Source organism: Carcharhinus amblyrhynchos, unplaced genomic scaffold (assembly GCF_965287045.1).
Source record: "Carcharhinus amblyrhynchos unplaced genomic scaffold, sCarAmb.v2.hapA chromosome_107, whole genome shotgun sequence".
NCBI lineage: Eukaryota > Metazoa > Chordata > Chondrichthyes > Carcharhiniformes > Carcharhinidae > Carcharhinus > Carcharhinus amblyrhynchos.
The window spans coordinates 388,848-413,051 of record NW_027649847.1 but is presented as its reverse complement, the minus strand read 5'-3'; the positions used below and the strand labels follow the sequence as shown (position 1 = coordinate 413,051).

The following is a 24,204-nucleotide window of genomic DNA, read 5'->3' as shown; positions in this document are numbered from 1 at the left end:
TGCCCGTGACCATTGAAGTGTTCGCCAACAGGAAGGGAACAGTCTTGCCTGGTGACTGTCGAGCGATGTTCATTCATCCGTTGTCGTAGCGTCTGCATGGTCTCCCCAATGTACCATGCTTCGGGACATCCTTTCTTGCAACGTATCAGGTAGACAATGTTGGCCGAGTTGCAAGAGTATTTACCATGTACCTGGTGGATGGTATTCTCACGTGTGATGATGGTATCCATGTCGATGATCCGGCATGTCTTGCAGAGGTTGCTGTGGCAGGGTTGTGTGGTGTTGTGGTCACTGTTCTCCTGAAGGCTGGGTAGTTTGCTGCGAACAATGGTCTGTTTGAGGTTGTGTGGTTGTCTGAAAGCAAGAAGTGGGGGTGTGGGGATAGCCCTGGCGAGATGTTCGTCTTCATCAATGATATGTTGAAGACTCCGGAGAAGATGTCGTAGCTTCTCCGCTCCGGGGAAGTACTGGACGACGAAGGTTACTCTGTCCACTGTGTCCCATGTTTGCCTTCTGAGGAGATCGGTGCGGTTTTTCGCTGTGGCGCATCGGAACTGCCGATCTATGAGTCGAGCACCATATCCTGTTCTTATGAGGGCATCTTTCAGGGTCTGGAGGTGTCTGTCACGATCCTCCTCATCTGAGCAGATCCTGTGTATACGGAGGGCTTGTCCATAGGGAATGGCTTCTTTAACATGTTTAGGGTGGAAACTGGAGAAGTGGAGCATTGTGAGATTGTCTGTGGGCTTGCGGTACAGTGAGGTGCTGAGGTGACCGTCCTTAATGGAGATGCGTGTGTCCAAGAATGCAGCTGATTCTGGGGAATAGTCCATGGTGAGTCTGATGGTGGGGTGGAATTTGTTGATATCATCATATAGTTGTTTCAGTGATTGTTCACCATGAGGCCAAAGGAAGAAAATGTCATCGATGTATCTAGTGTACAGCATCGGTTGAAGATTCTGTGCAGTGAAGAAGTCTTGTTCGAACCTGTGCATGAAGATGTTGGCATATTGAGGTGCAAATTTGGTCCCCATGGCTGTTCCATGTGTCTGGATGAAAAACTGGTTGTTGAAGGTGAAGACATTGTGGTCCAGGATAAAGCGGATGAGTTGTAAAATTGCATCTGGAAACTGGCAGTTGTCAGCATTGAGTACTGAGGCAGTCGCAGCAATGCCATCGTCATGGGGGATGTTGGTGTAGAGCGCTGAGACATCCATTGTGACGAGGAGTGTCCCTGGTTCAACTGCTCCATGTGTGCTGAGTTTCAGTAGGAAGTCCGTAGTGTCGCGACAAAAGCTGGGGGTTCTTTGTACAATGGGTTTCAGGATGCCCTCGACGTAGCAACTTTACAACTCATCCGCTTTATCCTGGACCACAATGTCTTCACCTTCAACAACCAGTTTTTCATCCAGACACGTGGAACAGCCATGGGGACCAAATTTGCACCTCAATATGCCAACATCTTCATGCATAGGTTCGAACAAGACTTCTTCACTGCACAGAATCTTCAACCGATGCTGTACACTAGATACATCGATGACATTTTCTTCCTTTGGCCTCATGGTGAACAATCACTGAAACAACTATATGATGATATCAACAAATTCCACCCCACCATCAGACTCACCATGGACTATTCCCCAGAATCAGTTGCATTCTTGGACACACGCATCTCCATTAAGGACGGTCACCTCAGCACCTCACTGTACCGCAAGCCCACAGACAATCTCACAATGCTCCACTTCTCCAGTTTCCACCCTAAACATGTTAAAGAAGCTATTCCCGATGGACAAGCCCTCCATATACACAGGATCTGCTCAGATGAGGAGGATCGTGACAGACACCTCCAGACCCTGAAAGATGCCCTCATAAGAACAGGATATGGTGCTCGACTCATAGATCGGCAGTTCCGATGCACCACAGCGAAAAACCGCACCGATCTCCTCAGAAGGCAAACACGGGACACAGTGGACAGAGTACCCTTCGTCGTCCAGTACTTCCCCGGAGCGGAGAAGCTACGACATCTTCTCCGGAGTCTTCAACATATCATTGATGAAGGCGAACATCTCGCCAGGGCTATCCCCACACCCCCACTTCTTGCTTTCAGACAACCACACAACCTGAAACAGACCATTGTTCGCAGCAAACTACCCAGCCTTCAGGAGAACAGTGACCACAACACCACACAACCCTGCCACAGCAACCTCTGCAAGACATGCCGGATCATCGACATGGATACCATCATCACACGTGAGAATACCATCCACCAGGTACACGGTAAATACTCTTGCAACTCGGCCAACATTGTCTACCTGATACGTTGCAAGAAAGGATGTCCCGAAGCATGGTACATTGGGGAGACCATGCAGACGCTACGACAACGGATGAATGAACATCGCTCGACAGTCACCAGGCAAGACTGTTCCCTTCCTGTTGGCGAACACTTCAGTGGTCACGGGCATTCAGCCTCTGACCTTCGGGTAAGCATTCTCCAAGGTGGCCTTCACGACACACGACAGCGCAGAGTCGCTGAACAGAGACTGATAGCCAAGTTCCGCACACATGAGGACGGTCTCAACAGGGATCTTGGGTTCATGTCGCACTATCTGTAACCCCCGTGACTTGCCTGGGTTTGCAAAACCTCACTTACTGTACTGTCTGGAGGCAATACACATCTCTTTAAACTGTGATCAGTGCTCCTTCCACTCACATTATCAGCCACTTCAGGTCTTGAACAGCAGGTTAGGTGTAAGGATTCGCATTCTAATCAGTAATCTCTAAACTGTCTGTGCTTTATATGCTCTGTCTGAGGCCAGAACTCTCCATTCACCTGACGAAGGGGCTAACCCGAAAGCTTGTGAGTATATTATCAAATAAATAGGTTGGACTAAAACCTGGTGTTGTCAGACTTTTCACTGTGTTTACGCCAGTCCAACGCCGGCATACCCACATCATGACCTCCCCCATGGACAGAGAGGAATTAAAAATTTGGGTCAGAGTCCCTGCAATCTCCTCCCTTGCCTCCTACGGCAGCCTGGGACACAATATATCCGGACCTGGAGATTTATCCACTTTGAAAGCTGCCAACACCTCCAATACCTTATCCTTCCCGGAGACAAAAATACACAAAAATGCATACATACATGTGTGTGTACGCACGCACACACACGCACACATATGTGTACACACACACAAACACATACATGGTGCAGAGATTAATCACATGTTGAGATGCTACGCCGAATCCCCTCAAAGAGGATCACCTCGCTTCGTAATCTGTTGAAAGTGTTTGGGAAGGTGTGAACAGTTCTTCATTAACATTTAGAGAGTCATTAAGAGAAAGACCTGACGTTTAACTTAACTGAATAATTAACAAGTTATTTATTTAACCCCAGGAACTTTTAACTAAACAAGTAACATATCAATTAAAGTAAGGTCCTACTGGAATGCTGTTCAAATAAAGACAAGGATCATTCATCACCAAAAAATGATAAAGTAACAGAAATTAGTCATTCTCAAAAAATATACAACTAGGTGTCTTGGCTTTGGAGAACCTTTGGGAGTCCTTCTGTCTATTCCGCTGTCTGTAAGCTCTTTCTGATTTTGGTACCCTTCGTTAGATAGATGGAGAGTCCTCTTAAGAGGTATTCTAAGCTGGCAGGGAGCCACTGTTGCCCTCTCTAGGTGTTGAGAGGTGGCAGCTCTTCAGTTGAACTGCAGGCCTACAGTTGAGTAATAACCCTGATGATCAATTTTCTAACACCAGGATTGGCCTGATGTTGTCAACAACAGCCAAATGCAAGTTTTATAGGTGCCTGATAGCTGAGTGCCTTTTTTAAACTGATAGGCTGTCAAAATTCAAAAGCCTGTTACCAAGCCAACCCTGATGCTTGTTACTCAATACAAATGTTGCAGTCTGTGTACCCTGTGTGCCCCTACATTTTAAACATCCAAGCACTGACACAAAACTAGCTTTTAAAGGGACCACACTTTGCAAACTCAACTTCACGACAATGCACGCGTGCGTGTGTGCGCGCGCACACACACACACACACACACACACACACACATATTCCGATACATCACTCTCACACTAGTTGTGTCCCCACCACTGCCTGAGCTTTGCTACCCCGGCTCAAGTCAGTGATCAAAGCTTGGATTTTCCTGTTCACTGCATCTCAATCTTGGCGTGTTTGCCACTGAGGAAGCTTCTGACCCAGAAAAAATTCTGCTTTAAGAGCAGCTCCGTCACACGGGTTTTGTGACCGGTCTTTGGCTGTTTCGGGCGCAATTAAAGCTGCCTGTTTCAAAATGACCCGAAGCAGGACGAGGCTGGGGGGATGAAATCTGTTCCATTCTGCCCAAAAAATACACAGGTTTAAAGCGGATTAAAATAGTCTCGATGGGGCTGTGGTTGGGGGCGGGGATTCAAAAGACTGGACAGTCAAGTTGGGAAGTGGATCAATGGGAGATCAACTTCACTTGTTAACCGGACTGATCACCAGGGATTAAGGATTGATTGTTAAAAGGGTCTCGATTGTTAGCAGGACTTAGAGCGGCACGGTGGCACAGCGGTTAGCACTGCTGCCTCACAGCGCCAGGGAGCCGGGTTTGATTCCTGGCTTGGGTCTGTGTGGAGTTTGCACATTCTCCCTGTGTCTGCGTGGGTTTCCTCCCACAGTCTGAAAGACGTGCCGGTTAGGTGCTAAATTCTCCCTCAGTGTACCCGAACAGGAGTGTGCCGACTAGGGGATTTTTACAGTAACTTCATCGCAATGTTAATGTAATCCTTACTTGTGACTAATGAATAAACTTTGCTTACCTTGAGGGAGCATAACTGTCCTGGCAGGAGTGGGGGGAGGGGTGGCTGGTCTTGAACCCAATTTGGAACAGGGAGATATGTTAGTGGCAATTCAATGGTTTCCACCCTCTCTCCTACAGCAGTGCTAAGTAGCTGTGGTATTTTCCCGCTGTGCTCCAGGGCTGGGTTAGACCTTTCTCTGGGTAATGCCAGTTGGTGCCAGCCTTGGCCAGCCCATGGTAGAGGGATCAACCCTCAATCCCTGGCTGCCTGGTCCCTTTGTTACCCTGGTGAACTGGCCGATCCTAGCAGGATGTTGACTGAATCCGGAGGGGCCTCTTGACAGCGCTGGGGTGGGTCTGGATCCACTAGCAGCAGTGTGCCATGTTTAGTGGCCAGTTGGCATCGAGACGCCTAAACATTGCTTGCAAATTGAGCTGTACAAACTCAATGGCAGTTTCCAATGGATGCTGGGTGCAGACTCGTTGGGCCGAATGGCCTCTTTCTGCACTGTTGGGATTCGATGTATGTTCAGAGAAAAGGGATTTGCATTTGTATCGCACCTCTCATGACCCCAGGACAAAGGGCTTTGCAACCAGTGAAGTAATTTCTGAGGCCTAGTTACTATGGGGAGGGGTGTGGTAGCCAATCAGAGCACAGCAAGATCCCACAAAGAGCTTATGAATAAATGACCCGATAATCAATCTTTGATCACGGGGGAAATGTTGGCCAGGACACTGAGGAGAACTCCTTTGCGTTGCTCTGAAATAGCGAGTCCTCAGCCTTTGGACTTTACAGCAAGAGCAGGAAGGCTGAGTTAAATAGAACACACATCATGGCACTCGTGTGAAGGGGAGGCGATGGCCTAGTGGTATTATCACTAGAATACTAATCCAGAAACTCAGCTAGTGTTCTGGGGGACCCAGGTTTGAATCCCGCCACGGCAGATGGTGGAATTTGAATTCAATAAAAAAAATCTGGAATTAAGAATCTACTGATGACCCATTGTCGGAAAAAACCCATCTGGTTCCCTTTAGGGAAGGAAATCTGCCGTCCTTACCCGGTCTGGCCTACATGTGACTCCAGAGCCACAGCAATGTGGTTGACTCTCAACTGCCCTCTGAAATGAGCCTCGCAAGCCACTCAGTTCGAGGGCAGTTAGGGTTGGGCAATAAATACAGGCTAGCCAGTGACACCCATGTCCCACAAATGAATTAAAAAAAACTCAATGGGGCAGGGTGTGAGCAGAGAAGGGGCAAAGTTCAAAGGGAGGCTTGCGATTAAGGGGAGGTGAGTTGGCAGTTCGGGTTGGAGAAGTTCAAAGGGCAGCAACACCATGACAGAACACAGGACCCAGCAGTGGCGTGAGGTTTGATGTAATGGCTGACTAACATCTCGAAGCTGGGACTAGCCATGGGTGCGATGGGCCAAATGGCCTCCTTCTTGCCTGTAACCTGGCCATAACGTTACACACGGTATGGTGGCACAGTGATTAGCACTGCAGTATCACAGCGCCAGGGACCGGGGTTCGATTCCTGGCTCGGGTCACTGTATGGAGTTTGCGCATTCTCGCCGTGTCTGAGTGAGTTTCCTCCGGGTGCTCTGGTTTCCTCCCACAGTCCAAAGATGTGCAGGTTAGGGTGCATTGGACATGCTAAATTGCCCTTGGTGTCCAAAGATGTGTAGGTTAGGCGGATTGATTTTGATTTGATTTATTATTGTCACATGTGTTGGGATACAGTGAAAAGTATTGTTTCTTGCGCGATATACAGACAAAGCATACCGTTCATAGAGAAGGAAAGGAGAGGGTGCAGAATGTAGTGTTACAGTCACAGATAGGGTGTAGAGAAAGATCAACTTAATATAAGGTAGGTCCATTTAAAAGTGTGACAGCAGCAGGGAAGAAGCTGTTCTTGAGTCGGTCGGTACGTGACCTCAGACTTTTGTATCTTTTTCCCGATGGCAGAAGGTGGAAGAGAGAATGTCCGGGGTGTGTGAGATCCTTAATTATGCTGCCTGCTTTTCAGAGGCAGCGGGAAGTGTAGACAGAGTCAATGGATGGGAGGCTGGTTTGTGTGATGGATTGGGCTTCATTCATGACCTTTTGTAATTCCTTGTGGTCTCGGGCAGAGGAGTCCATACCAAGCTGTGATACAACCAGAAAGAATGCTTTCTATGGGGCACCTGTAAAAGTTGGTGAGAGTCGTAGCTGACGTGCCAAATTTCCTTAGTCTTCTGAAAAAGTAGAGGCATTGGTGGGGCTTTCTTAACTATAGTGTCAGCATGGGGGGGACCAAGGCCATTAGCCTTGCTAAATTGCCCCATAGTGTCTAAAGATGTGCAGGTTAGGTGGATTGGCTATGATAAGTTGACCCTAGTGCCAGGGGGATTAGCAGGATAAATATGTGGGATAGAGCCTGGGTGGGATTGTGGCCGATGCATCTTTCCACACTGTAGGGATTCGATGACATTTGCTGGAAAGGCCGGAGGAAGTGGGAATTTCCCTTTAGTCCCGTAATCCGGGGGCGGGGTACTTCCAGTGTTTTGGAGGGGGGCAGTTGGGCTTTATAACAAGCAGGCCAGCAGTAAGGCTGTCATCGCAGGGGTTAACACAAGCAGGCTTCATCTGCAGCTCTTTCAGCTTGCAAAGATCGGCTCGCTTTAAAGAGCCTTATTCCCTGGCGCACAGGCTGGAATGTGTTGATGGCACTGTGTTTTTAATCAGGCCTTTAGCCTTAGAAGCACTGTGTAGCTTCTTTGTATCACACACGGAGACACTGCCAACTGAACACAGCAAGCGAGGGAAAAATATTTTACTCAGTGCGACTGTGATACTTTGCCCTTCTCTGTGAAAACTGCTTGCTGATGTTGCTCCTTTAATTCAGCCCACATCTGTGTACAGCCGGGTCCCCAGACACTTCCGCCCAGGACATTTGGGAGCTTTTTTTTCTCCAATCTACATTGCCCGATTCTTCCAAGCGTTTGTTCCTCATTATTCCCTCCTCCTTATCCTGGAGGTTGGAGTTTGTTCCCATTCCCCCCCCCCCCCGCACACTGTTCAACTGCAGTGTGCATCGCAGCTGAGCCCAGATACCCTATCGGCACCCTTCCCGCAGGCCCTGCTATTCACAGCCCATGCCCCTCCCAGTTGCGGCTTGCATTCGGGGTCAGTGTGGCTCCCACAGCAACATCATGGGTTCAAGCCCCGCGCTGGAGCACAAGGCCGAGTCTCCCATTGGCGTCGAGAGGGAGTGCCGTCGGAGTTGCCCGCTTTCATGTCAGACATTTAACTGAGGCCACAACCCCCGCCGCGCCCCCCCCCGCCTTTCCCAAGGAAGGCATAGAATCGCCAATCCACCTAACCTGTACACCTTTGGACACTAAGGGGCAATTTAGCATGGCCAATCCACCTAACCTGTACATCTTTGGACACTAAGGGGCAATTTAGCATGGCCAATCCACCTAACCTACACATCTTTGGACACTAAGGGACAACTTAGCATGGCCAATCCACCTAACCTACACACCTTTGGACACTAAGGGACAATTTAGCATGGCCAATCCACCTAACCTACATATCTTTGGACACTAAGGGGCAATTTAGCATGGCCAATCCACCTAACCTACACATCTTTGGACACTAAGGGGCAATTTAGCATGGCCAATCCACCTAACCTACACATCTTTGGACACTAAGGGGCAATTTAGCATGGCCAATCCACCTAACCTACACATCTTTGGACACTAAGGGGCAATTTAGCATGGCCAATCCACCTAACCTACACATCTTTGGACACTAAGGGACAACTTAGCATGGCCAATCCACCTAACCTACACATCTTTGGACACTAAGGGACAATTTAGCATGGCCAATCCACCCTAACCTGCACATCTTTGGACACTAAGGGACAATTTAGCATGGCCAATCCACCTAACCTACACATCTTTGGACACTAAGGGGCAATTTAGCATGGCCAATCCACCTAACCTACACATCTTTGGACACTAAGGGGCAATTTAGCATGGCCAATCCACCTAACCTACACATCTTTGGACACTAAGGGACAACTTAGCATGGCCAATCCACCTAACCTACACATCTTTGGACACTAAGGGACAATTTAGCATGGCCAATCCACCCTAACCTGCACATCTTTGGACACTAAGGGACAATTTAGCATGGCCAATCCACCTAACCTACACATCTTTGGACACTAAGGGGCAATTTAACATGGCCAATCCACCCTAACCTACACATCTTTGGACACCAAGGGACAATTTAGCATGGCCAATCCACCTAACCTACACATCTTTGGACACTAAGGGGCAATTTAACATGGCCAATCCACCTAACCTACACATCTTTGGACACTAAGGGACAATTTAGCATGGCCAATCCACCTAACCTACACATCTTTGGACACTAAGGGGCAATTTAACATGGCCAATCCACCTAACCTACACATCTTTGGACACTAAGGGACAATTTAGCATGGCCAATCCACCCTAACCTACACATCTTTGGACACTAAGGGACAATTTAGCATGGCCAATCCACCTAACCTACACATCTTTGGACACTAAGGGGCAGCATGGTGGCACAATGTGTAGCACTGCTGCCTCACAGCACCAGAGACCTGGGTTCAATTTCCGGTTTTGGTCACTGTCTGTGTGGAGTCTGCATGTTCTCCTCGTGTCTGTGTGGGTTTCCTCCCACAGTTGGAAAGACGTGCTGGTTAGGTGGATTGGCCATGGTCAATTCTCCCAAACAGGAGTGTGGCGACTAGGGGATTTTTCACAGTAACTTCATTGCAGTGTTAATGTAAGCCTTACCATGACACTAATAAATAAAACTTGAAAAAATCTTTACCATCCCATTGTGGAGATGAGTAGGAGGGAGGTCCGTCCCAACCCATTCCTTAAGCAAATGTCACGCAAACAGATGATGCGGTATTGTTTGTGTGACCGTGCTGCAATGTGCCTGCTGTGTGTTTACGCAGTTGGAAATGTACTGTGTAGACCTCCTGGAGGGTAGGATTTCCAATTGGGAAGTTTGTATTTGCCGCACATGTTTTACTATATGTGCTGGCTGTGATGTTTTGTCTCTAACTTTTCTCCATTCAGCCTCGTATCGCTGGGGGCTCGTTCCATTCAACAATCATAGAATCCCTCCAGTGCAGAAGGAGGCCATTCAGCCCATCGAAGTCTGCACTGACTGTCTGAAAGAATGCCTTACCCAGATGCACACCCTGGCCTATCCCCGTAAGATAGAGAGAGGAAAGTGTGTAGGGGTTGGAGAAGGTTACAGAGATAGGGAGGGGTTGGAGGGGGTTACAGAGATAGAGAAGTTTGTAGGGGTTGGAGGAGGTGACAGACATAGGGAGGGGGTGTAGGGGTTGGAGGGGGTTACAGAAATAGGGAGGGGATGTAGGGGTTGGAGGAGGTTACAGAGATAGGGAGGGGGTGTAGGGAGCTGGGGGAGGATACAGAGATAGGGAGGAGTGTAGGGGCTGGAGGAGGTTACAGAGATGGGGAGGGGTGTAGGGGCTGGAGGAGGTTACAGAGATAGAGAGGGGGTGTAGGGAGCTGGGGGAGGATACAGAGATAGGGAGGGGTGTAGAGGGCTGGAGGAGGTTACAGAGATGGGGAGGGGTGTAGGGGCTGGAGGAGGTTACAGAGATAGAGAGGGGGTGTAGGGAGCTGGGGGAGGATACAGAGATAGGGAGGAATGTAGGGGCTGGAGGAGGTTTCAGAGATAGGGAGGGGATGAGGAGGTATTCCAAAAAAAGGATGAGAAATTTTGCACTGTAGTAGTGCTGGACCAGGAGGCAGTGTCGGAGAGTGAGCCCCAGCGATTCTGTTTCACGACATTTAAGAAATGAAGCTTTCTTGTTGACTGGTTTGTTGTTTCATGCTGGCTGTGAGGGCATCTTGAATCAAAATGTGAAGGGTTTGATAGCTTCCCCTGCTTCTCATAAAGTGTTCTCAGTCCTTGGCTGTGTGTGGGACAGCGAATGGCAATTTGCATTCTTGTCCCTCAGAAATGGCCCTGGGGAAACCAAGAGCTTTGCAAAAAAAAATGGATGGAGTGTGACTTTTCACGTCGCCGTGAATCAGTGGGCAAACTGTTCCTCGCTCCTCGTCACTCAGCTGTCCTTCTGTTCAAAGGGACAACCCTTCATAAATGTGTTCGCAGAGATTTGAATCATTCTGTTTGGGTTCTGAAGGCAAATCTGCCCCAATCTGCAGAGCTTCTGGCCGTACCCTCTGATGTGCCACTTGAGTGAGAGATAGTGGTGCAGTGGAAGTGTCGCTGGGCTGGTAATCCAGAGGCCTAGGCTAATGGAGGCCGTGGGTTCAAATCCCGCCTTGCCAAGGGGAGGAATTTAAATTCAATAAATGAAATCTGGAATTGAAAGGTGACCTCTGTGACAGTACATTTTTGGCTGAAGGAAATTGAGTTATCCTCAACATGGTCTGGCCTACGTGGGGAGGCCTAGTGGTATTATCGCTGGACTATTCATCCAGAAACTCAGCTAATGCTCTGGGGACCCGGGTTCGAATCCCACCACGGCAGATGTTGGAGTTTGAATTCAATAAAAAAATCTGGAATTAAGAATCTACTGGTGACCGTTGTCGGAAAAACCCATTTGGTTCCCTTTAGGGAAGGAAATCTGCCGTCCTTACCCGGTCTGGCCTACATGTGACTCCAGAGCCACAGCAATGTGGTTGACTCTCAACTGCCCTCAGGTAACTAGGGATGGGCAATAAATGCTGGCCCAGCCAGCAACGCCCATGTCCCACTAATGAATAATAGAAAAAGATTGACTCTGAAGCCAAAAGTACTCATTAAAATGGCTTAGCAAGCCACCCAGTTCGAGGGTAATGAGGGGTGGGCATTAAATATTGGTACATGCCAGTAATGCCCACATATCCCATCAAACAATAAAGAAGGGAAAAAAGGCAAAGAGCTCCTTGAAGCAGGCCTGAGGTTAGCCAGCTGATTGGCTGTAGCCATGGCAATTTAATCACATGACTTCCCACCTCAACCCGGGGGGGAACAGCTTTTCTTCCACCTCGTCTCCCAATATTTTTGTGGCTAATAAATCCAACTGCTCAAAGAAGATGAGTGTTGGGAACCCTTTCAAAGAAAAATAAAGATGTGTAGGTTAGGTGGATTAGCCATGCTAAATTGTCCCTTAGTGTCCAAAGATGTGTAGGTTAGGTGGATTGGCCATGCTAAATTGTCCCTTAGTGTCCAAAGATGTGTAGGTTAGGTGGATTGGCCATGCTAAATTGTCCCTTAGTGTCCAAAGATGTGTAGGTTAGGTGGATTGGCCATGCTAAATTGTCCCTTAGTGTCCAAAGATGTGTAGGTTAGGGTGGATTGGCCATGCTAAATTGTCCCTTAGTGTCCAAAGATGTGTAGGTTAGGGGGATTAGCGGGGTAAATATGTGGGATTATGTCAGCCTGTGTAACACTTGGAGCAGACTTGACGGGCCGCTTCTGTGCTGTCAGGATTCAGTGATTCTACCATTATGTAACCTGCATTGAAATAATGCATTTCACAAGGTAGGTTATTTCTGTACACAATGTATAATGACACATCTTTGCTGACACAGTCTGGATTTATGTTTGAACATGTTTTCCCTGTGGCTGGTGCTGTGATGAATGATGGTTCTGATTTGGGCAGGAGCGACTGAATCAGCTGTTTGTGGCCCAGGCACGATTCTGTTCCACTTACGCAAGCACAGTTCCGAGAGAGGCGCCTTTCAAAGTCACTCCCTGAGTGGTGATGATAAGTCCTGCTGACACCCCGCGTGTCCTGAAAGCACATCTGCAAACTGCCTGCAGTCTTGCAACCCCCTACTCCACACACGACCAGGGTGCCCTGGGTGTCACCCATGGTGCTGCTGTGGCCTGGCAGGGAGTTTTCCCTCCCCTGGCACGTTGACACAAAATCAGACGCTTGTTTCCCTCCGAACAGCTTCCTGCTCCCGGCAAAAAAATATCCGCCGCAGGAAATCTGCTGCCTTTCGTTCTGAAGGCGCTGGCACGCAGGGGCTGCGTAGGGAAAGGATTTGTATCACACCTCGCGGCATCCCAAAGTACCTCACAGCAGTGTTTTTGAAAGTGGGGTCACTATTGACGCGTGGGAGGCGTGGCAGAGAATTGGTGCACAGTAAGATCCCACAAGTAAAGAATTTACCTCTTTATGTAATAGCTTTAATAAATACAAAAAATATATTCTAAAACTTCTAGAACAGGAAATATTGGAGGAAAGGCAAATTGTGCGGAGGGTGGGGAGAGTCTGCAGAAGGATCTAGATAGGCTGGGCGAATGGGCCAGGAAATGGCAAATGGAATTTAATGTTGGCAAGTGTGAGGTGGTCCACTTTGGTAGGAATAATGGTAGGAAGGATTATTACTTACGGGGTGAAAAACTGCAGCAGGCGACAGTGCAGAGGGACCTCGGGGTCCTTGTGCATGAGTCGCAAAAACCCAGCTTGCAGGTGCAGCAGGTGGTCAGGAAGGCGAATGGGATGCTGGCCTTCATAGCGAGGGGGATTGAATATAAAAGTAGGGAGGTCTTGCTGCGGCTGTATAGGGCATTGGTGAGGCCGCAGCTGGAGTACTGTGTGCAGTTTTGGGCGCCGTACTTACGCAAGGATATTTTGGCCTTGGAGGGAGTGCAGAGGAGGTTTACTAGGCTGATACCGGAGTTGAGGGGGTTGAGCTATGAGGAGAGGCTGAATAAACTAGGCTTGTACTCGTTAGAGTTTAGAAGAATGAGGGGAGATCTCATTGAGACGTATAAGATGATGAATGGGATGGATAGGATAGAGGTGGAGAGACTCTTCCCGCTCAGAAAGGACAGTAGGACTAGGGGGCACAGCCTCAAGATAAAGGGGGTGCGGTTTAGAACGGAGTTGAGGAGGAACTTCTTCACTCAAAGGGTGGTGAATCTCTGGAATTCTCTGCCCGTTGAAGTGGTGGAGGCTGCCTCGCTAAATATTTTTAAGACGCGGGTTGATGGGTTTTTGATAAGAGAGGGGATTAAGGGTTATGGGGAGAGGGCGGGAATGTGGAACTGAGACAGGACAGATCAGCCATGATCTTATTGAATGGCGGGGCAGGCTCGAAGGGCTAGATGGCCTACTCCTGCTCCTATTTCTTATGATCTTATTATCTTACAAGACCTGTTCTTTGCAAAATTGATTGAAGGGTAAATATTGGCCAGGACTTTTTATGAGAGCTCCGTAACAATCCGTCAAAGTAGCGCTATAGGATCTTTTACATCCACTTGGGAGCTAGATGGGACCTCAGTTTAACATCTCTTGACAGTGCAACACTCCCTCAGTGCTGAATTGGATTATGAAGCTGTACTTTTGTCTCTGGAGTGATATCCGCGGCCTACTGACTCAGGTGTGAGAGTTCCAACGGGTCAGCAGTGCTTTCAAGTTGACCGTACTGGTGAGGGTTACAGGCTACGGTGTCACTACAGGGGTTACAGGGTACGCTGTCAGTACAGGAATTACAGGGTACGCTGTCAGTACAGGGGTTGCAGGGTACACTGTCACTACAGGAGCTAACCATACTGTGTCGCCACATCAGGTATTACATGGTACAGTGTCAACCCAGGAGTTACAGAGTGCAGTTGGATGGTACAGTGTCAGTACAGGTACACCCACAGTACTGTTAGGGTGGGAGTTCCAGGATTGTTATTGGACATCAGTCAGTCCATGTGATGTAGGTACACCCACAGTGCTGTTAGGGAGGGAGTTCCAGGATTGTTATTGGACATCAGTCAATCCATGTAGTGTAGGTACATCCACAGTGCTGTTAGGGAGGGAGTTCCAGGATTGTTATTGGACATCAGTAAGCCCATGTGATGTAGGTACACCCACAGTGCTGTTAGGGAGGGAGTTCCAGGATTGTTATTGGACATCAGTCAGTCCATGTGGTGTAGGTACACCCACAGTGCTGTTAGGCAGAGAGTTCCAGGATTTTGACCCAGTGACAGTGAAGGAATGGTGATATATTCCCAAGTCAGGATAGTAAGTGGCTTGGAGGGGAACTTACAGATATGATTCTATGAGAATGCCTGTGTCAGGCTGTTGTTTGACCAGTCTGTGAGACATCTCTCTCAGTGCTGGCACTAGGCCCAGGTGTTACGAAGATGGACTTTGCAAGGTTGATAGGGCTGGGTTTGCTGTTGTCGTTTCTCGATCGATGCTGGGTAGTCTGTCTGATTTCATTCCTTTTAGACTTTAGTGCGGTTTGATACAACCGCGTGTCTCACTTGGGCAGCTCAGAGGACAGCTAAGACTCAATCTGGAGTCACATGTAGGCCACTCCGGGTAAGGACGGCAGATTTCCTTCCCTAAAGGGGACATTAGTGAACCAGATGGGTTTTTCAGGCGGATGACAATGGTGGTCATGGCCAGCACTCCAGAGAATAGCTTTATAATTACAGATTTTATTCATTGCAATTTTAAATTCCACCAGCTGCCAGGGTGGGATTTGAACGTGTGTATCTGAAGCTTTAGCCTGAGCCTCTGGGCACCTCACTGCTGCGTGAGTGTAGCCAGCAAGCGTGGCCGGGCTATTCGACTTTGGGTCTTATCGTAGTTGAGCCTCTCACTCGAGAGCTCAGTATTTACAGGGTGGCGATTGGAGATGGCGAGCCCTGGCAGGGCTGGGCACTGAGGGAGCAGCTGTGCCCGGTTTCCAGGTCGATCGATTGGTTGGCAGGCGTTCTGAATGACAGTGGGCAGCAGCAAAGGGACGGCGAGGCGAATTCTCAACTCGCTGCCTCAGTCTCTCGTGTCTGTGTACCTCCCTCCACGCTTGTTGCTCCCTGTCTGGTAGCACACTGTGACTCAGCAAACAGGCCCAAATCCGTCACTTGCTGCACCATTGGGGATGTCACTGCGAGGACAGGCTCGGGGTACAGCGTGACTGCGGGGACAGTCTCGGGGTACAGCGTGACTGCGGGGACTGTCTCGGGGTACAGCGTGACTGCGGGGACAGTCTCGGGGTACAGCGTGACTGCGGGGACAGTCTCGGGGTACAGCGTGACTGCGGGGACAATCTCGGGGTACAGCGTGACTGCGGGGACAGTCTCGGGGTACAGCGTGACTGCGGGGACAGTCTCGGGGTACAGCGTGACTGCGGGGACAGTCTCGGGGTACAGCGTGACTGCGGGGACAGTCTCGGGGTACAGCGTGACTGCGGGGACAGTCTCGGGGTACAGCGTGACTGCGGGGACAGTCTCGGGGTACAGCGTGACTGCGGGGACAGTCTCGGGGTACAGCGTGACTGCGGGGACTGTCTCGGGGTACAGGCTCGGGGTACAGGCTCGGGGTACAGCGTGACTGCGGGGACTGTCTCGGGGTACAGCGTGACTGCGGGGACTGTCTCGGGGTACAGCGTGACTGCGGGGACTGTCTCGGGGTACAGCGTGACTGCGGGGACTGTCTCGGGGTACAGCGTGACTGCGGGGACTGTCTCAGGGTACAGCGTGACTGCGGGGACTGTCTCGGGGTACAGGCTCGGGGTACAGCGTGACTGCGGGGACTGTCTCGGGGTACAGCGTGACTGCGGGGACTGTCTCAGGGTACAGCGTGACTGCGGGGACTGTCTCGGGGTACAGGCTCGGGGTACAGCGTGACTGCGGGGACTGTATCGGGGTACAGCGTGACTGCGGGGACTGTCTCGGGGCACAGGCTCGGGGTACAGCGTCACTGCGGGGAAAATCTTGGGGTACAGCGTCACTGCGGGGACAGGCTCGGGGTACAGCGTCACTGCGGGGACAGGCTCGGGGTACAGCGTCACTGCGGGGACAGGCTCGGGGTACAGCGTCACTGCGGGGACAGGCTCGGGGTACAGCGTCACTGCGGGGACAGGCTCGGGGTACAGCGTCACTGCGGGGACAGGCTCGGGGTACAGCGTCACTGCGGGGACAGGCTCGGGGTACAGCGTGACTGCGGGGACAGGCTCGGGGTACAGCGTGACTGCGGGGACAGGCTCGGGGTACAGCGTCACTGCGGGGACAGTCTCGGGGTACAGCGTGACTGCGGGGACAGTCTCGGGGTACAGCGTGACTGCGGGGACAGTCTCGGGGTACAGCGTGACTGCGGGGACAGTCTCGGGGTACAGCGTGACTGCGGGGACAGTCTCGGGGTACAGCGTGACTGCGGGGACAGTCTCGGGGTACAGCGTGACTGCGGGGACAGGCTCGGGGTACAGCGTGACTGCGGGGACAGTCTCGGGGTACAGCGTCACTGCGAGGACAGTCTTCGGGGTACAGCGTGACTGCGGGGACAGTCTCGGGGTACAGCGTGACTGCGGGGACAGTCTCGGGGTACAGCGTGACTGCGGGGACAGTCTCGGGGTACAGCGTGACTGCGGGGACAGTCTCGGGGTACAGCGTCACTGCGAGGACAGTCTCGGGGTACAGCGTCACTGCGGGGACAGTCTCGGGGTACAGCGTCACTGCGAGGACAGTCTCGGGGTACAGCGTCACTGCGAGGACAGTCTCGGGGTACAGCGTCACTGCGGGGACAGTCTCGGGGTACAGCGTCACTGCGGGGACAGTCTCGGGGTACAGCGTGACTGCGGGGACAGTCTCGGGGTACAGCGTCACTGCGAGGACAGTCTCGGGGTACCGCGTGACTGCGGGGACAGGCTCGGGGTACAGCGTCACTGCGAGGACAGGCTCGGGGTACAGCGTCACTGCGGGGACAGTCTCGGGGTACAGCGTCACTGCGGGGACAGTCTCGGGGTACCGCGTGACTGCGGGGACAGGCTCGGGGTACAGCGTCACTGCGGGGACAGTCTCGGGGTACCGCGTGACTGCGGGGACAGGCTCGGGGTACAGCGTCACTGCGAGGACAGGCTCGGGGTACAGCGTCACTGCGGGGACAGTCTCGGGGTACAGCGTCACTGCGGGGACAGTCTCGGGGTACAGCGTCACTGCGGGGACAGTCTCGGGGTACAGCGTCACTGCGGGGACTGTCTCGGGGTACAGCGTCACTGCGGGGACTGTCTCGGGGTACAGCGTGACTGCGGGGACAGTCTCGGGGTACAGCGTGACTGCGGGGACAGTCTCGGGGTACAGCCTCACTGCAAATTGTTTTTCTTGATTTGGATGCAGTAAGCGTTAGCTGTTTGAGGTGTTTCTGCCATCTGTGTGTGTTCTGGGCTGATAACCGCGCATCTTCAAGGAGAGGAAGTGAAGGAACATGGTTTTTCTCGGGGAAGCACCTTGCTGGGACTCTGCACCTGGGCACTAACACACCTTGCAGCTGAATCCGTCTGCTGCTCTTTTTCCTTGCCGTGCTCTTTAGAATGAATTTGACGTGCTCCCGAATGCTCCCACAGGGGTTGGCGCCCTGACCCTTGCACTTGGGGCCTGTGCTGTCTGACTCTGCACTCCTGCCTCAGCCTCGACACTCAGTGCTACTGGGATATTCGACTGTGGAGGTTATCACAGCTAAGCCTATTTTCAGTCTCCAGCAAGGTGGGGGGGAGGGGAGGGGGGTGGGGGTAGTTAGGTGTGGAGGAGGAGGAGGTGAGGGCGTGGGAGGGGGAAATTGGGGAGGAGGTGGGGGTTAGGCCGCAGTGCTTTGTCCCGTTTGCCTTGTGTAGCAAACTGCGACCGCTATCCGTCAGGCCAAAAGTTTCAGGCGAGCTTGCTTGTGGGTGAATATCTTTGACAGAATGGTGACCATTCAGCCCATCAGTGCCTCTGCTAGCTCTCTCTCAACAAGGAGTCCTGTTTCACCCGCTTCCCTGCTCTCGTACGTTTCCCTTTCCGAGTGTTTACCGCTTTGAATTCCTGTGCAGGGAGGCTGTATAAAATGGATGGTGATATTTTCTTCAACATTGTAACTAGGGTGTGCGGCAAGTACAGTCGATAAGGTCAGTTTTTGACTTGTTGCTGACTTTGCCTGTTTGGAAAATCTGCAACTCCCATTCCATCGGATATCTTTTCTGTTGGTCTCTGGGTAACAGGCCCTAAGCGGTCTTTAGGAGCCTCTGTTTGTTTGCGCAGCTAAGTGTCTGATTGGTGGGAAATGTTTGCCTTGCCCTCTGAACTGTGTGAAAAGCGTTCTTGCTGAAGGAGGATTTTTTTTTAAAACATAACTTTCAACTGTAATATTAACCCCACACAAGGTCAGTCACCGAACACACAGGCCTGAACCTTTAACCTGCATCCTGCCTTTCATAATCAACTCCCAATGTTCACCGTGTTCCTGCAGCCTGACTGTGTGCTGCTGCTTCGCCAGCTTTGCCATGCCCCAGCTCCAGGGCACAGCGGGCACCCTTGTCACATCTCCCAGTGAATGGCGCGCTTTATTGTTGGCAGGTGCCAGTGGTGCCGTTTGTCCAATCCCTGCCTGTTACCTTGCCACCATCTTTCAAACGACAACAGTGTTGTCCTTTTTGGGGAGATGCAGTGGGGGCATGCTAAATTGTCCCTTAGTGTCCAAAGATGTGTAGGTTAGGGTGGATTGGCCATGCTAAATTGTCCCTTAGTGTCCAAAGGTGTGTAGGTTAGGTGGATTGGCCATGCTAAGTTGCCCCTTAGTGTCCAAAGGTGTGTAGGTTAGGTGGATTGGCCATGCTAAATTGCCCCTTAGTGTCCAAAGATGTGTAGGTTAGGGTGGATTGGCCATGCTAAATTGCCCCTTAGTGTCCAAAGATGTGTAGGTTAGGGTGGATTGGCCATGCTAAATTGTCCCTTAGTGTCCAAAGATGTGTAGGTTAGGGTGGATTGGCCATGCTAAATTGTCCCTTAGTGTCCAAAGATGTGTAGGTTAGGGTGGATTGGCCATGCTAAATTGTCCCTTAGTGTCCAAAGATGTGTAGGTTAGGGTGGATTGGCCATACTCTTCACAATTAGGAAGCACAGTCGAGGCCTGCACAGGATGTGTTGCCCCCGTGACGTGAGGCTGGGGCAGCTAAAGGCAGGACGTGGCTAACATGTTGTAAAGTTTCCCAGGAGCCTGGGACAGAGTGCTGAGGAATAGTCGACAGCGTGCTACATTTTTCATTCCCCCTCCTGTATCCAGGTCGATATAATCCACAGTGAGGAGCGGAGCGGCTTCTTCTTTGTTCTCAGCTTTTGTTCCGTATACACAGGAAATGCAGTCAGCGGCGGACCCCTGGCTCCCTGACTGGAATCTGACACAGGCAGCCACGTGATGGCAGCTGCCACACATTGTCGAAGCATGTGCCACGAGAACAAGTCACTTTGCAGATACCTGAGCTCAAAATCTTTCTTCAGCATGAGTTATTGCCTTTAAAAGCAGAGAAAAGAGTCTGTAAAAGATCTGTTTGCCCTTCATAGTCATAGAGGTTTACAGCATGGAAACAGGCCCTTCGGCCCAACTTGTCCATGCCCCCCTTTTTTTTAGAACCACTAAGCTAGTCCCAATTGCCCCCATTTGGCCCATATCCCTCTATACCCATCTTACCCATGTAGCTGTCCAAATGCTTTTTAAAAGACAAAATTGTACCCGCCTCAACTACTACCTCTGGCAGCTTGTTCCAGACACTCACCACCCTCCGTGTGAATAAGTTGCCCCTCTGGACCCTTTTGTATCTCTCCCCTCTCACTTTAAACCTATGCCCTCTAGTTTTAGACTCCCCTACCTTTGGGCAAAGATATTGACTATCTCGCTGATCTGTGCCCCTCATTATTTTATAGACCTCTATAAAATCACCCCTCAGCGTCCTACACTCCAGGGGAAAAAGTCCCAGTCTATCCAGCCTCTCCTTATAACTCAAATCCCAGTAGCATCCTAGTAAATCTTTTCTGCACTCTTTCTAGTTTAATAATATCCTTTCTATAATAGGGTGACCAGAACTGTCCACTGTTGTGTTTGGAGAGTGCTTTCGATTGCAGGCCAGCCTGGGACCCCTGCAGTGCTTCCCCCAACCCCCCACGTTCCAATCTTGCCCCCACCTCCCCCCCCCTCTCCAATTCATTGCCAGGCCAGCCTAGACCTGCCCCCCATCCCCGCCGCCCATCTGGACCATCCCGATCTTCAGCCCTCCATCCCCCACGCAGTGCCAATGCCCCCCTGCAGACCCTCACCCCCCCACTGACCGTCCCTGAGGCCCCCTCCCCACCCACCCGATATCATTTAAATGCTAGCTCCACCTCCCTGCTGATTTCCAGCGCAAAGTGGAAATCCAGCACTGGGAGGTGCCAGGGGGCGCAAACACTCGTGGGAATCCTGCAAACCGCCACCACCAGACACACACACGCACCCCCCCCTCCCCCCCTACCCCGGCACGTGATTCTCTTAGCACAGCGGGGTGGGAGAATCGACCCCAGAATTTTAAAAGTTACAGTATTAAATGAAAATATTATTCTGGGGACTAATGATGCACTGCACTGCTCCCCCCCTCCCCCTCCTGCCCCCACCCTCACCTAGCCATGGCACCCAGTAGACACTCCATCTCCAGGGACTCCCAGTCGCGAATGTTGCCTCAGGTATGGGGCTGTTGGTCCCTCTTTACAAATGCTCGAGGCACTGAACTGAACAATGCCCTTCAGCTGTATATCTTCAACAATATCTTTAACCTATCGTTAACCAGCATCCACCATTCTCAGTCCCAAACTGTAGTTAAGACACTATAGTTAAGAAAGCTCACCAACGCCTCTACTTTCTCAGAAGACTAAGGAAATTTGGCATGTCCGCTACAACTCTCACCAACTTTAACAGATGCACCATAGAAAGCATTCTTTCTGGTTGTATCACAGCTTGGGATGGGATCCTGCTCTGCCCAAGACCACAAGGAACCACAAGAAGTCATGAATGTAGCCCAGTCCATCACGCAAACCATCCATTGACTCTGTCTACATTTCCCGCTGCCTTGGAAAAGCAACCAGTATAACTAAAGACCCCACGCACCCCGGACATTCTCTCTTCCACCTTCTTCCATCGGGGAAAAAAGATACAAAAGTCTGAGGATACGTACCAACCGACTCAAGATCTGCTGCTTCCCTGCTGCTGTCAGACTTTTGAATGGACCTACCTTGCATTAAGTTGATTTTTCTCTACACCCTGTGACTGTAACACTACATTCTGCACTCTGTCCTTTCCTTCTCCCCTCTGTACTCTATGAACAGTATGCTTTGTCTGTATAGCGCGTAAGAAACAATACTTTTCACTGTATCCCTATACATGTGATAATAATAAATCAAATCAAACTGAAAGGTGAAATTTTGGGTGAGATTTTGCGTGCAACCTGGCGCAAAACCTGTGGAATGGAGGGGGGAGGCAAAGGGCTGTTTTTTATTAAACTCCCCTGGCCAGCAGCTGGTAACAGATTGCCACTTTGTTTTCCGAGCAGCCTTATGCCCCAGCTGCCCATCAGATGGCTCCACCCAGCCCCAGCACCAACAGCAGTAGTAACAGCAGCAGTGTCGCAGGGGAGCAACTCAGCAAAACCAACCTGTACATCCGTGGACTCCACCCTGGCACGACCGACCAAGACCTTGTCCTGCTCTGCCAACCGTGAGTATCTTCTGTGCGTTCAAACAATGGCGCGGGGCTGGGGCAGTGAAAGGAAAATTGCTGTGATTGCTGGAGACTTCGAGATCACCATGTTTGTCGCCTGCAATGCCAGTGGGCTGAATAAATTACTCTCATTGTTACCGCAACCAAACCTCTGACCAGTGAGACAGTGGTCCAAGATCCAGTTTGCCTCTGATTACCCGCTTGCTGCTCCCACTGAGGCCCTATCCCCATAACCCCACGTATTTACCCTGCTAATCCACCTGATGCTAAAGGGCAATTTAGCATGGCCAATCCACCTAACCTACACATCTTTGGACACTAAAGGGCAGTTTAGCATGGCCAATCCACCCTAACCTGCACATCTTTGGACACTAAGGGACAATTTAGCATGGCCAATCCACCTAACCTGCACATCTTTGGACACTAAGGGGCAATTTAGCATGGCCAATCCGCCTAACCTACACATCTTTGGACACTAAGGGGCAATTTAGCATGGCCAATCCACCTAACCTACACATCTTTGGACACTAAGGGGCAATTTAGCATGGCCAATCCACCTAACCTACACATCTTTGGACACTAAGGGGCAATTTAGCATGGCCAATCCACCTAACCTACACATCTTTGGACACTAAGGGGCAATTTAGCATGGCCAATCCGCCTAACCTACACATCTTTGGACACTAAGGGGCAATTTAGCATGGCCAATCCACCTAACCTACACATCTTTGGACACTAAGGGGCAATTTAGCATGGCCAATCCCCCCTAACCTACACATCTTTGGACACTAAGGGGCAATTTAGCATGGCCAATCCACCTAACCTGCACATCTTTGGACACTAAGGGGCAATTTAGCATGACCAATCCACCGAACCTGCACACCTGTTTTTGATAAGAGAGGGGATTAAGGGTTATGGGGAGAAGGCGGGAAAGTGGAACTGAGCAGCGACAGATCAGCCATGATCTTATTGAATGGCGGGGCAGGCTCGAAGGGCTAGATGGCCTACTCCTGCTCCTATTTCTTATGTTCTTATGTTCTTTGGACACTAAGGGGCAATTTAGCATGGCCAATCCACCTAACCTGCACACCTTTAGACACTAAGGGACAATTCAGAATGGCCAATCCACCTAACCTGCACATCTTTGGACACTAAGGGGCAATTTAGCATGGCCAATCTACCTAACCTGCACATCTTCGGACTGTGGGGAGGAAACCAGAGCACCCGGGGGAAACCCATACAGACACGGGGAGGATGAGGATTCCGACAGACAGTGACCCAAGCCAGGAATCGAACCTGGTTAATGTGTTGTGGGTGTTCAAAGGGGTAGTCGACAAGCAGACAGCTCAGGGGCTATCAGGGGATGCCGTCAGTTCTGTTCTCATGTAATTTTGGAAGGAGGAACATTGAGATGATGTTGAAACAATGTGTCTTTGTTTTGCTGTGTCTGCTGTTGCAGCAATGCCAGGAAGTGTGTTTTAGTAGCAGCGTTAGTGTGGGAAAATGCGGCAAGGCATAGCTGCAGGGCCAAAGATGTGGTCCCTGCATGCAACTCAACACAGCAAGATTGCAGCATCAGAGACTGACTAAATATTCAGCACTGAGCTAAACCTGTGGACTGCACAGGACAGATAAGGAACATTTGAGGTTGAAAATCAGCCAATCACAGGGCAGTTCTGGGAGGTCTAATTGAGGTTGAAAATTGCATGTTCTTATTGGCAGTCAGAGATGTCTGGAAGGGACGCGCCTCCTGCTCCGATTTAAAAACATGTTCTTCAAATAACCATGGACTTAAATGACCTATTTCTGCTTCTCCAGTTTTCCTTCTGTGTTTTTGGGGCGCCCTGAAGTGAGGCCTGTGGG

The 24,204-nt window shown here is 50.6% G+C and overlaps 1 protein-coding gene across 5 annotated transcripts in view; it reads left to right on the top strand.

The window, feature by feature from the left end:
- The window catches only part of rbms2b (RNA binding motif, single stranded interacting protein 2b), a 210,182-nt gene that overhangs the window by 84,382 nt on the left and 101,596 nt on the right, over window positions 1–24,204 (top strand). For all 5 annotated transcript variants that reach the window (XM_080182981.1, XM_080182984.1, XM_080182982.1 and 2 more), the window contains exon 2: window positions 22,175–22,338. In XM_080182981.1, coding sequence (XP_080039107.1) covers window positions 22,175–22,338 — 164 coding nt within the window. The remainder of the gene's footprint in view (window positions 1–22,174; window positions 22,339–24,204) is intronic.